Source organism: Cryptomeria japonica, chromosome 2 (genome assembly GCF_030272615.1).
Source record: "Cryptomeria japonica chromosome 2, Sugi_1.0, whole genome shotgun sequence".
NCBI lineage: Eukaryota > Viridiplantae > Streptophyta > Pinopsida > Cupressales > Cupressaceae > Cryptomeria > Cryptomeria japonica.
In genome coordinates, this window is record NC_081406.1 from 320,890,245 (window position 1) to 320,904,698 (window position 14,454).

At 36.9% G+C, this 14,454-nt stretch overlaps 1 protein-coding gene across 1 annotated transcript; it reads right to left on the reverse strand.

Moving 5' to 3' along the window:
• Nucleotides 1–11,793: 11,793 nt before the first annotated feature.
• Nucleotides 11,794–13,933, reverse strand: LOC131027210 (blue copper protein). The gene is made up of 2 exons (XM_057957215.1): nucleotides 13,538–13,933; nucleotides 11,794–12,279 (listed from the first exon to the last, which is right to left on the reverse strand). The coding sequence occupies exons 1-2, from the start codon at nucleotides 13,734–13,736 to the stop codon at nucleotides 12,023–12,025; spliced, it is 456 nt and encodes a 151-aa protein (XP_057813198.1). The 5' UTR covers nucleotides 13,737–13,933; the 3' UTR covers nucleotides 11,794–12,022.
• Between the last annotated feature and the right edge of the window lie 521 nt (nucleotides 13,934–14,454).

Here is a 14,454-nt window from a genome sequence, read left to right on the forward strand (position 1 = left end):
CACGCGCACAAGGCTGACATGGCAACATGATCTGTTCTTTGTTATAATGCTAACTCATCACACAAAGTCACCGGTTGAGTCACACAGGCTTGAAGCACTTCAACCGAAAACCCTGAAGTTGAGACTACCAACTGGTAGTCATACAAAGCTTCCATGTACCAGTTCTCATAACCACATGCCAGTTCACCTTCAACAAACACACTGCTTCACTTTGGCACATATACTGGTTCACAATGTTATATCGGTTCTCACATATACCGGTTCTTGGTAACATATCGGTTCTCTCTTCTTTAGCATATTGACATCAATGACAACATACAATGTCATCATGTCCTCATACCGGTTCACATAATGCCAACAGAAGCATTGGGCTCATGACATACCGGTAGGTATGCAGATCAAGGAAGCTATCACCGGTCTTGGTACCGGCAGAGATGAGAAACTTTGGGGGTATTTTAAGACTTTTCAAGAAAACATGAGGCAAAGGAGAGAGAATTTCAAAGAACACTATGGAGAAGTATTCCACTTATATATGTTTCATGGTAAAAACTAATGAAACTCTTATGGAAGCAGTTGAACCTAGGCAAATCTGGATTACTGAGCTTGGATATGAGGTGGATGATAGTATTTTTGAACTCTATGCAAAGATGTTGTTAGATGCCCCATTAGATGATAAGATGGAACATTTTGGTGCAAAAGGAGAGAAGGATCTTGAAGTGAAAACCAGTTTTAACAGGAAGAGAAGAGAGAAGAAAATAGAAAAGATGTTTGCATATGTACAAGATGTGATTTATAAGATAGACACTCAACTGGGTTCCAAATCAAAACAGGCTGCTAAATCGGTAGAGGTTGGTATTGCAGAAGTGAAGAAGCCACAAGTTCACATTTCCCTTATCACTTCAGACTTTGATCTTGAGGATAATGAACCTCTAGCTTTCAGAAGGGTACAAAGGAAGAATGTGGTAAAACCACCGATAGAGAAGAAGAAGGCAGCGCCTAGGAGGAGACTTGTTAGAAAGGTAACTAAGCCTACTGCACCTCCACCACCGGCAAGGAAGCCTATGCAGAAGAGGAAACCGATCACACCGGAAACCATAAGCAAAAAGAAGAAGGGTGATGATACTGGAACCGGTAAGACCACAATGACCTGTGTTGAGCTTATTGATCAAATTACAAAAGATGGAATATTGAAAAATATATCAAAGTATAATGAAGATATAGAAGAGAATGAGCAAAATGAATTAGAAGAGCCTATTTTGTTGTATATAGACATCTATAAGAAGGCCTTAATTGAAATTTTGAAGGAGATACCTTTATCCTTGTATAATAAACTTGAGGCTAGGAGACTTGACATTGTCAAGAGAGATAGGGAGATCAAAGAAGTAGCACTTTTGGAATTGTGTGGTACTGTAAATAATGAGGAAATGAAAAGATGTATTGACACTGCAAATAGGACAATCTTCAGTAGTAAATCCCGACAGATAAGCCTTATGATGGGGAGAGTAAATGAGGTGGTAAATGAGACAAGTAAGGGATGGACCAAATTATTTCAAAAAAACCCAGACTTTCTCACATCTCAAGAAGAATTTGCAAGGGCAACAACTTCCACCATTCCTAACAAATCAAAAGGGAAAGGTATTTTGGGTAGTTCAACTCCAGTTTTGACACAACCGATAGTAACTATAGATACTCAAACACAACTGGCAACTAAGGAGAGTGTACAGTCTGTACCAAAACAAAGCATTTTTGAGCAAGGCAATGTACAGGACACTGAAAATTTTGTGGATAATACTCCATCGGCAGTAACTGACACTGCACCAAGTGGCGAAGCCACTGGTGCAATAGAGGTTGAGATGGATAAGGTAAAAGCCACTGAGTCCATATCGGCAGGTAAAACTGATTCCCCGACAAAGGTTTTTGACACTTCTCAGGTTGAGAAGAAATCAGTCTCTGAGTTGAGTCCAACTGAATTAATGATGATGGCTACTCAGAAATTACTGAAGGAAGGTACTGTAGATAAAGGATTAATTGATCAATCAGTCTCTGTGTTGCACAGATTGTTACCTAACTGTCAGATTGAAGATGGAGCAAGCCCTTCCGATAAGCTCAAGACTATAATAGAGCATATATCCAACAATTTTCAATCTCTGAGGCAGATTGCAGACCGACAGGCTTTGGACAATTTCACAGCAAAAAAAATAATAGCTTTTGATCAGCTTATAGAAACAAGGAAGAAGAAAATTGAGGACAAACTTATCCCTATTGAGGCTTGTTTAAAACAATGTACAAATATCTACAGAGTGTGTTTTAACATAGAAAGTATTACAGCTAATGTAGATAGTAGATTGAAGGAGTTATATGATAAGATGGCTAAAATTGCTAACTCTTTTGATGGATTGACTACACTAACCGCATCTGTTGATAGACAAATTTTGTCCTTGGAGTACCAATTTTTTTCTTTTGAGAAGGAGAGAGATAAAATCATGAGAAGAGAAAGAAATCTAAGAGGATTGGTAAGTCCTAGACTAGATTCATTGGGTGTTCACAAGAAAGAGTTCATGGATATGATAGCTAAACCCACATCGGAAGATATCCAAGAGAAAGAAACACTTACCCACTTACTAAGTGGACTTGCATCTATTTCTGACACTTTCAAATCCGGCTGGGATACATATCTTCAATTATTGCAAAAGGCATACCCGGAAATCCTGAAGATGACTAAGCTCAAGTAAAAATAACAGTATTCTTTCAATTCTTTCACCAGTCTTTGGCATTAATGTCAAAGGGGGAGTATGTTCATATGTGAAAAATACTAGGGAAACACATTTCAAATGGATTGTATTGCTTAGGGGGAGCATATCGGCAAGGAATCCATTTTTCACACGAGTGTTGCCATCAATGCCAAAGGGGGAGATTGTTGGAAATTGACACTCATTGGATTCATTTTGTTGTCATTGATGGCAACAAGATATGATGGAAGTCATAAACTGGCATTAGGAAGCATATACCGACAGATACCAACTTTGGAGCATTCAGGGCTACACCGACACCTGCATCAATACTTCTTTGGAAGCTAACATCAAGGAGGATTTACTTAAATCATTTTGTAATTAATATTGTCAAGGCCGACATTGAATATCTTTTGTAAATGTATTGTAAGCCGACATAAGGCATATCATTTGTAATAGGTATATAGGCTAGTCTGCTAGGTTATTTTTGAAGGGAATGGAGATATATAAAATATGTATAGGAGAATATAGCAGAACTGTATGATGTGAAATATATGTATGGAGATCATTTTGTATGTAAATTCTATATCATGCAATGATCTGTAGATAGCTTGGAAAGCATTCTTGGAGGAGAAGTGATATCGGTAGCAATTCAGAGTCTATGAACTGGTACAGAGCATAACCAGAACCGAAACTCTATTTGGCATAGCAGATGCATTCTTGAGTTCATTTTCAGTAATTTACTTTGGCAGAAAGCTTGTAGTCAGTGAGGCTCTTTAGTGATGAGCAGCATGCTCTAGGCAGTGTGCCTTCCTGCAAGTGCAAGCCCCTATTATATGTAATATCTTTTCATATGGCAAGTGAACTAATATTGTGGGTCACAAATCCCACCGTAGTTTTTCCTCATTGAGGTTTTCCACGTATAAACTTTGTGTGTTATGGTGTTCATTTATGTGGATGGTTTATTTGCTTCTTGTTATATGTTTATTTGTTTACCGGTTTATAAATGCATGGTCTAGCAAGTTAAAAACTGTTCATTCCGGCAGAACACTGATTCTCCCCCCCACCCCCCTCTCAGTGTTCTTGGATCCCAACAAAAAAGAAAATGGATAACATATTAAATAGATTAATATCTAGCACCGAACTTTTTTAAATGTTTCATTATGCACAAAGAATACAGATATCAGACTAAACCAAAAAAGTCAACCACCCAAAGTTTGAAGATGTTCAGAATTGATTGTGAAGGCCAAATAGATGAAGATCATCAGAAAAACCGTTGGTCTGCAAATCTCTCTCTCATAAATGTTAAATAAGGAAGTTTGATGCTTGCTTTTAGCGCACAGATCCTACAAAACCATATGAGCATCAGTAATGCTAAAAGAATGAGAACAAAACTATGCCATTTTTGAGCCTGGTATACCACAAAAATAATGAACAGAACAAAGACAAGCCCATTAATCATCACAAATACACCAATTGTGAAGAGAATCAGCCTATAAACAATGTCCAATGTTTTCCATCCTGACAACCTTTTTATTCTGACTCATTTGGATATGCTGATATTCAACCCAAAAAAATTGATTAAGAAGGATTTGGATGCTTTTGTCAATGTAAGCAATGTTGATTAGTTTGTAATTAGTCTTGGTAACCGCATTAATAATTAGCTGGGAAATTCATGAATACTCTTTAAGGATTCAATGCCTTCATCTTTGGCTAGAGAAAGACCCAATTTCAAACCCTGGATTTCAGCTCTATTGTTAAAAGTAAAGCCAAGACCATAAGTTTTGTTAGTGATTAGAGATTTCTACAATTCATGATATCGAGATATTATTGTTATTGGATTAAATTATGTAAATATTTTTGAATCAATGTTTTGAATTACACTTTGTTACTCCCGTATTCCACATTGTTTCCCCTATGTAAGTTTTTTTCCCTTGCGGACTTTTTATTGTTTTGAAAGTTTCCCGTGGTTGTAGTCAAAATCGTCTTTGTCTTTCGGCCCCATTTTGTAAGTCATGTAATTGAAAGTCGAACCTTTTCTTCGTTGAACCAATCTGTTAAGTTCAAAGGTTCATAGGTACATTGGTTCAATGAAGTCATTAGTCAGTCAAGTTTGTTTGGGGTCTGAATGTCTTAGTCCTTTGTGCTACCTAATTGAACCTTGAACTAGTGAACCTTTATGGTTCAACAGTTCAGTGGTTCCATGGTTCAATTTTTTCAGTCACTAGGCTCAAAGATCAAGCAAGACGTGATGTAAGAAGATGGGCATCATTGTTCAGCGAAGGAATATTTCGAGCACTTGAAGCGCTTTTCTAAGCAAGTCGTGACTTTTCAAAATGGAATGTAATGATTACTTTGATAGGTAATTTCACGAACTAATGTGTAATTAATGCATGCATCAGGAATTGTCTTTTCAAAGTTATCTCGCACGCATAAGCAATATGGGGATTGTGTCACCGAATTTCATTCTAATCATATAAAAGTACTTTAAAACTTGTTTTGAAAAGCCAAATTAGAAAACAAACAATTTAGAGAAGGAAAAGTACCTCTCTGCTTCTCAAGCTCGGAAGCGGCTCAGTTTATGATAGGTGAGTTTAGTCTTGGCCATTTCTTTCATTTCACATATAGAAAAGAAGATTTCTTCAATTTCTTGTTGTGGTGGTTCTGGGTTTATTTGTTTGCCATAGTTTAGTCTTGAAGTGGTTGAATTGTCAAATTGAGACCAATACCTCCCAAAATGGTTGCCGAAGCCAGTCTCATTAGTTTTCACCCAGAGTTTGGTGATACATCTCCGACTCATGCTAACCTTGAGGGGTTTATGGAAAGGGATAGAAACCCTACCAATTCTCTCATGATGTAGAGGATTGTGGATAGTGGTCTTATAGAAGTTATCGTCTTCCCGTCTGCTCTACAATGTACGGAACTGGTTTTGGAATGTATGAATTGGTATGATGTGACGGACAGGTGCATTAGGGATGCCAATGGTGGAGTATTATTAAATGTGAACAGAGAAACCATTATGGTTGTGTTTAAAATTCATGCCTGAGAAGCCTACGAAAATTGGACCATCAACTCTTCCCATGGCTATTTTAGCGAGAAGAAACCCCAATATAGAAGTGTTATAGCTAAGAATAGGATGTTGAAATTTCAAAAGGGAGGTTCCAGGCTTTCAAGACCTTTAACCTGGGAACATATGATAAAGGAGGTTAGGGACATTGTGATTTTGTTGCATAGGGTTAAAGGTAGCCAACATGCCTTCTTTTGGGAAGATTGGATGTATTTCTTTATCCAAGTAATTTTAGACCAAAACAGGTACATTGATTGGGCAAACATGATTGCAGATGGACTTCATAAAGGTTTGAGTAATATTCTGGGAAGTAAAAATTTCTACATAACTTCGTACATGTTTTACTGCTTATCCTGCATTAGGCCATGACCTGGGCTATATCACGAACCTTTTGTTGATGATATGATAATTTGTGATTATTACCTACATTTACAAGCGAAGAGGTGTCATGAAAATTTCAGGTGGGTTCATGATGTGTTTGTTGGTAGGTTGATTGTTGAGTTGCAGGGGAATATGAACCAGCGTATGTCTGAGGAAGCAAAACAATTAGCTAGCTCCTATGAGAGTTATTTCATTCAATTTCCTCGGTTCACATATTTTAGGGTCGGCGGCTTTGAGGGTGAACCCATGAGACTCCCCAGGTATGCATTGGATCAATTTGTGTTAACAAAAATCTGTCGGCAATTAGCTCATATTGACAAAAAGACTGTAGAAAAAGAAGGATTCTGGAGTTGTATTTCCAGTGGAGCTAGGCCATTATTGTTGGCATATGGACACTCCAATGAGACATTGTATGTGATTAAAGGTTTTGTCATTGATGGCAACCTTGCAATCCTATGGCACCGGCAAGACATCATACCGGCAAAGCATTACACAAGCAAGACAGTGCATTGGCATCAACAAGATCACTCTACACCGGCACTGGCACCGGCACAGAAGAAAAGATGTATACCGACATAGAGGCCGACAAGACTTTTGATATGTAATATTTTGTTTATTATTGTAAGCCAACTTGGCAAATTGTAAAATGACTCTTGTATATAAAGGAGATCATTGTAGACATTTAGAGAGGTAATGTAGCAAGCATAAAGAAAATTATTAGGTAGACCTAATGTGCGAATTACAGGTCAAGGGTATATGTAAAGAACAGAGTTAGAACCGGTACTGAATCTGGCATTGGAGATGCTATTGTAAAGCAGTACAAGTCATTGGATTAGTATAATCCTCATTGTAAGTCAGTGTGACTTCTCATTGAGCAATGAGCTCTAGGCAGTTGGCCTTCCTGCATGTGCAGGGCCCTATTGTAAATAATATTCTCTTATTGGCTAGTGAGTGAATATTGTGGGTCACAAATCCCACCAAGGTTTTTCCCACGCCGGGTTTCCTCGTTAAACATCTTGTGTTATGGTGTTCTTTTCATGTGGATGTTTCTGATTCTGTTTATTGCATTAATTCTTGCATACCGGTATTCTGCTATTTTATGTTCTGCATGTTTTAACTTAAGAAATTCTTATCACCGGTTAGATACTGATTCACTCCCCCCTCTCAGTATCTATGGGAATCCTAACAATTATATTTGCAAAATAGTGTCAAATGCACTGAATCTGGAGGTTGATCTTGAGAAGTTAAATCTCAAATACTATGTTCCCCGACAAAACTTTGATAGTAAAGGATATGCACGAGAGCATTTGGTTCTTAGAGATGGGTCCAGTCATGTACCTGAACTAGAGGATTTTTGGGCAGATTGTGCCGATGGATTTGAAGTACGTAGGAGAATGTTCTCTCGGTTCACTGTGCATCAGATAAGTTATTTTGGATTGCAGATGAACATCTCAGAAGTTGAAGATACAGGGGAAGACTTGGTGGACCTCCACTATACACGGGCTATACAGGGGACTCCGATTCTTGAAATTGATTGGAATCAAGATGAGAAAGATCAAATAAGAGTCACATCCTTCCCAGTCATACACGGGACTGAACAATGGTTAAGGCAGTAGAGACTTGGAGAACTAACCATCAGAAGAAACCATGTTCCAGTCTGAAAAGTTTCATCTAACCAACATACTGAGCTTTGTCTTGCAGGTGATTCACAAGTTAAGCCAGAAGTTGGTAGTGCCAAGGTCTTATTGGAAGAGCAGTCATCACCAAGGATTACAAGATCCAAAACCAGAGGGAAAGGCAAGAAGGAACCTAAGGTGATTGTAGACTTAGCCTCAGTCCCTAAATCCGAGAACACAATGGCAGAGAGGGAGCTCAAAATAACCAATGTGGAAGTAGGTAATACAGAAGGCATGGGAGTAGAGGAGACTGATATGTCAAACTACATGATGGTACCCACTCTTGGTCTAGCGAAAGATCGAACTGACAAGAAACTGGTAGTGAACATCCTCATTGGCTAGACGCTACCTTGACCAGCAAGAAGAGGAACATAGTTCCTCTCTAGGTACCAATAGATGATATGGTCAAGAAAATTCTAGGAAGGACTCCAAAGACTAAGAGATTAAAGACCATGTCAAAATAAGATTTTGACGAAGATACTAAGAATTGGACAACAAAAATTGCTCATCGAAATGTAGATGCAGCTATAGGAAGTCCTTCATCAAAAGACTTTTCCATCGAAAAAGTAAACCTTGGAGCGGGAACGAGGGCAGAAAATGTCTATCATCTGGAGGCATCGACCAAAAGAATTGTCACTAGGACCTGGAAGGATGAGAAAGATAAGCAGAAACTAAAAGAGACATTGAGACATATGGAAGAGTACATAGAAGCAATCAGTGGTTCACATCTGTAGCCCCTGTCTCAAATACCATCTTCCTTCGACCCTAAATCACCGACAAATCAGAAGGCCCTTGAGCAGATTCAAAAATGCAAAGTGATTACCAAAGTTTTCATGGATTGGATTGAGGGAGTTCATAAGTTAGGGACAAAATATTTCATTAATCTGAGCAAGGTATATGAAAAAGCTTAGTTGGTTATGAAGGAATTGGAGACAGAAATCGCAGGTTGGAAAAAGGAGGAATCTAAATGGACAACAACAACAAGGCAAATGCAGGAGGTACAAATATATGGAGTGATGAAATTCTTGAATGAAAAACCTATGCCAAGTCTTGATGATAATGTTATTTATGTCTGCAAAAAGAATATAGAATGAAGGAATTTCATAATACAATAGGCATATGGTAAATTGGCTAAATTGATGAATCACCTTGCCAAACTGATCACATCAATGCAGAATGACCTCAAATGCATAGGGATTAAGTGCCTAAAAGAAGATGGAAAGACCATCAAAAGTCTTGAAGTAATAACAGAATCATTTGAGGGTAAGATCAATTATATGAAGGAGGCGAAAGCATTGATTTCAAGTGATCTATCAACCACAGCCAAAATTGAATCCCTATTATTCCTCTGCATCGAACACTTGGGCAACCATGCTAATCAGGTGGAGCAGGTCCACAGAGAAAGAGAAGTGTGGAAACAAAGGATCACCCATATCGGCCTCCCACATTCTATGCTTATCCGAAAGTTCTCCGCAACTCATGTAGATTGGAAGAAAGCCACCGCTGCCATGTCTCCCGAAGCCGATAAAAGTGCCTCTCAGCTCGGCCAAATGTTTTCTTAATTTTTATTCTTGGCTTTTTCCCGTTAGGAAGACTAGGTTCAGTTTTTCTGTTTTAAAAACTACTTTGAAACTGCGGGGCGGAAAGTAAAAATTCTATGTTTCCCTTATTAATTGTTGGCCAGGTTGTGTCTATATATGCATTTTTCATAGGACTTTGGGAGTCTGAAAAACTTTTAGATGAATTAGCAAACTTTTTTTTTTTTTTGGCATGTTATGGATTCTCAAGGAAGACATTTTTATCTGTGAATGAAATGATACAGTTTCTGTCATTTTCAAATCTGTGTTTGAATTTGGAAAGCGAATCTTTGTTGTGATTCATGTTTATGTGCAGAATTTGTTACCTTCTTAATTATCCATTTATCTGTTTGAATGAATATTTGTGAATGAATCTAATGAATAGAATCCGCTTGGATATTCTGATCCCCCTTGTCCTTTGAGGCATGAGAGAGACTCGATAAGAGTCCATGATATTTTGATTTCGTTAATAAGGGTAGTTCCGTGAAATGGAATTGATTTGATTGCAAGTATGTGGGCTTTGCATATATAGTATTTATCTTTGCAACATTCATATGGTGTTGACAAATGAATGTGGAATGCATTTCTCGCTTTCCGGTTAAAAGTGAAGTTAATGTTAGTTTATGTTTAAAAATTCATTGAATATCATACGGGAAGCTGCACCCTTATGCAGAGGGTAAACCAATAATTGGTTCACCCAACTGTTGGTTTCATTTGCCTTTCAATAAGGGCATACATGAGTCATTCACTGCGAAATTAAGGAAGGGCACAATCTGTTAGCCAACAACACACTTCATGATCTATCATCGGGATGAAAAGAGCCAAAGAAAAATCCTTTTAAAAATCTTTACACAATTTATTCCAGAAACAACATTATCTCTTAATAAATTTAGTTGTTGAGCAGAATGATTCCTCCTCCCCCAGCCAATCTTGGGCTCCCCTAAGATGCTACCATCAAAGAACAGAGTGAAACCATGGGTTAAAGGAGGTGGAACACCTATCTTAGGCTTTTTCCCTTTCTTGGGAGATTTTATGGCTTCGATTAGTATCTCCACTCTGATTATTCTATGCATGTCTTTCCCTTCCCAACTTTCATTTTACATATCACATCTTGATTTATTGCTGCTTCTGTCATAACTGCATTTCATGTGCTATTTATTCTCCAGTTCAAAATCTGACCACTGTTTGTCATTGTCAAATGCCAACTTTGTTTAGGATGATAACAATGATCTTGTTCTCGAATATGATTGAAATATATAGACTCTTATTGCAAAGTATTAGAAAACATTCATGGTATGTTATGTGAAACATGCAAGCTTTTGGATTTTATAACATGTATTTCAGAATCACTGGTTTTGCGAATTTATTTAAGACATAGAAAGCAAAGGAATTCCAATCACAGCATAGGAACGTGAGATAAAAGTTGCAATAGGAAATGCATTGATTATTGAATTAATTAAACATGATAAGGTATCGACACCTCAAAATTGCATTCCAAGTATAGATGAGTTATGTCAGCCAATGAATTGATTATAGAGTTAATGACTGATATCAATATTGAAGTTACAATGGGAGTGATTATTTTGCAAATGGTGGAGACTGTAACTATTAGTTTGGTGTTTCCCCGTCCAGCTGGGTCTTAGTCTTCTTGCAATTTCTCTTATTTATGAGAACACCCACTAAGCCTTCTCCACTCATTTGCTCTCATATTTTCACACCATTGGTTGAATTTGAACTAAATACCCCTCTTCTAAGCCAAATCCATGCCTATGACTTCTTTCATTGCTTTCCACTGTATTATTGTGGGTCTCTGCTCTTGTGTACTATTTATTGTGAGTGAGGAAGGATTAAACATTATGTGCCACAATAGTCAGCCTCACTTGGTCACCTGTGATTAATTGTCAGGCATTCATGTAACAAAACTAGTTTTGCAGCTTCACTCTAGTGGAGACCAACACAATGAGAGATGGAATTCATGGGAACACTTCAGGGCAACCATACATCCTGCATACTAACAACTACTCTCAAGCTCAAGGCAATCTTATTTGATTCATGGGAGCAGCAAGATTTTGAATGATTTGAATCATTTGATTCAGCATAATGGTCTGAAATCTTAAAGAACTAAATATTTATCTCAATATTCCATACAACATATAAAGTGATCGTGGAATGTTTGATTCATGTGAAGCACACATTTCTAGATCTCCTAAATACACAAGAAATAATATTAATTTTATATTATAACATGGTGAACAATGCACCTTTTGCAACAAATACCTATCATACATTTAAATACAATATGCATCCCAGTAGTGCACATGTGTCATTTTCAAACACTATTTTGATATGACAAAAACTCAAAATTTATGAAAAATAATTTTTTTATATTTGTATTCATAAAAAGTGGGTGGATATAAAATCACACCTCAGACTGCACAACAAACATAACACAATTTCTAAACGATAAAAACAATAAGAGGAGGAGACGAAGGGTCCCACTCATCATTCAACAATGCCAAAATAAATTTGGCAATGAAAGAAACTGCCACTCATTTATTTAAATAAAGATATTGCACTGCATCTTGCCTGGCCTTAACCTGTTTTCACCACTGGTAAAATGCCAAACCTCATTTGGCCAACAGTACAGTGCCTTGTATTGCCTAGCCCACAAGCAAAAAAATAATGCCTGACCCTTTTCAATCTAAAATGGAATCCATTTCCAGTCCCTTGAGTTGGACCTGCCAGTTTTATTGCAGCACCAACATTACATTTCTTGAAACGGGCCTTGTTTTGTATCTGCACAACACTGTGAGCCATCGAGTTTGATGTTGGAGCAGGGTACTTAAACACTGCAAAACAAAAAAAACTTAAAATCAGTTATAAATGAAATAAAAAATTATATAGTTGTAGAAAATGTATAGGTTGTTTCAGTGGAATCAGATCTGATGTACTAAATGCAATACACAAGTTATTTAATCGAGATCATAGATGCCTCTAAACCAATGGTATTGTGGTTAGATCTTAAATACAATATAAATAAATATGAAGTAATCTAATTCTACAAATCTTGATGGATTATGTAATATGATCTGAAATATTGATAGATTAATGGTATCATGACTAGAACTTAATTATAACACAAACAAATACAAAGTATTCCAATTCTACAATAGATTATGAACTTTCATCCAAAACATTGATAGAATGGTGCCCTAACTAAAACTTAAACTACCACAGACCCACACAGAGTATTCCAATTTCACAATCATTGATGGATTATGAAATATGATATGAAATATTAATAGATCAATGGTGCTGCCACTAGATCTTATTTACAACACAAACAAATACAAAGTATTCCAATTTCACAAATATTGGATGGATTATGAAATATGATCAGAAACATTGATGAATTAACGGTGCTTGACTACAACACCAACAAATACAAAGTATTTCAATTCCACAAACATTAAATTGGATTATGGAAAATGATGTTTAAAAACTTAAATATGATATGCAGAAATATGATCCCAAATATTAATAGGTTAATGGTTCTTGCGACTAGAACTAAAATATTAAAAGGTTAATGGTGCTGTGATAAGAACTAAACTACCCTAAACAAATACAGAGTATTGCAATTTCACCAACATTGATGGATTATAGAATATGATCCAAAAGAAAATGATAAATTATTGACAATGACTAGAAGTTAACTACAATACAAACAAATAAAAAGTATTCTAAAGTATTCTAATTCTACTACTGATGATAAATTATGGAGTATGATCCCAAACATCAATAGATTAGTGGTGTCATGACTAAAATTTAACTACAAGACAATCAAATACAAAGTATTATAATTTCACAAATGTTAATGTTTTACAAACTATGATCTTAAACATTGATAGATTAATGATGTCGTGACTTAGATCTTAACTACAATACAAACAAATACAAAATCAGAATAAACATTGATGGATTATAGAATAAACGCTGAAAACATTGATGAAGGAAAAACTTATACAACCAAATCCAGGAAAACTGCCAAGATTAAAATCCTACAACCAGTTATATCATTTATAGCCATGGGTTTTATGGAATTCTTACCCAGCCAATCACCGACATAAACTTGGCCGACCTTTGTGATCCAGTCACTGTAGTTGTAACCATAATGCCATCCATTATTTCCTCCCACGGTGATGTTTCTAGCACCAGCATACTCAACATGCACAGTGCTGACCCAGAAAAGGATCACAATGAATAAAGAGACAAAACTCCATGATCTGTAACTCTTGAAAGCTTCCATTGCAGTTTCCAGTCACAGAAAAATCATTGGGCAAGCCATCTATATATACACTTTCCCTCCCCTGTTCACAAAAAGAAGGGCATTATCAGCCAGATCAGATCACAGAAACCGAGATGTAGATCTACGTTCCGTTAACGGCATAGGGAGTTGCACTATAGACATTCGAGGATATATTCTTTAGTATAAAGCAGTGTGTACCATTGGACTCCAGAGTAGAAGTTGGTGAATTTTAAAATCATTTGTGTCAGAGAGATTTCCGGGAAAAGAGGAGCTCACATGGAGTTCACTGTTTATGTATTTTTTTCACATGTAAATCCACCGAGGAAGTTGAGACAGGAATTTAATAGCGTCAAGTTCTTCAGACTTTTTGGCACGTAATAAAGCCTTTTATTAAATGCATTCGTACAAAAATGCTTTTTCAGTCTTACATTGTCACATGGAGCTCAAGAAATGAATTTTGTGAAGAAATGATCTTTTTCAAATTTTTCCTCAAGAAAACAGAAGCACCTAACAATACCTGCCATCTGCAACGCTGTAAATTCAATTTGAGTTGAACAAGTGTCACATCCCTTTGCCCCTTTGCAGCTTTCACTTCCCTGAGCACATTCATTCAGTATGGGTGTCCTGACACAACTGTGGTCTGCATCACTTTGTCGGTGAGGTGCTCATTATTTGAAATGATGTCTACAACAGTGCCGACTGTCCGTCTAAAAAGTAT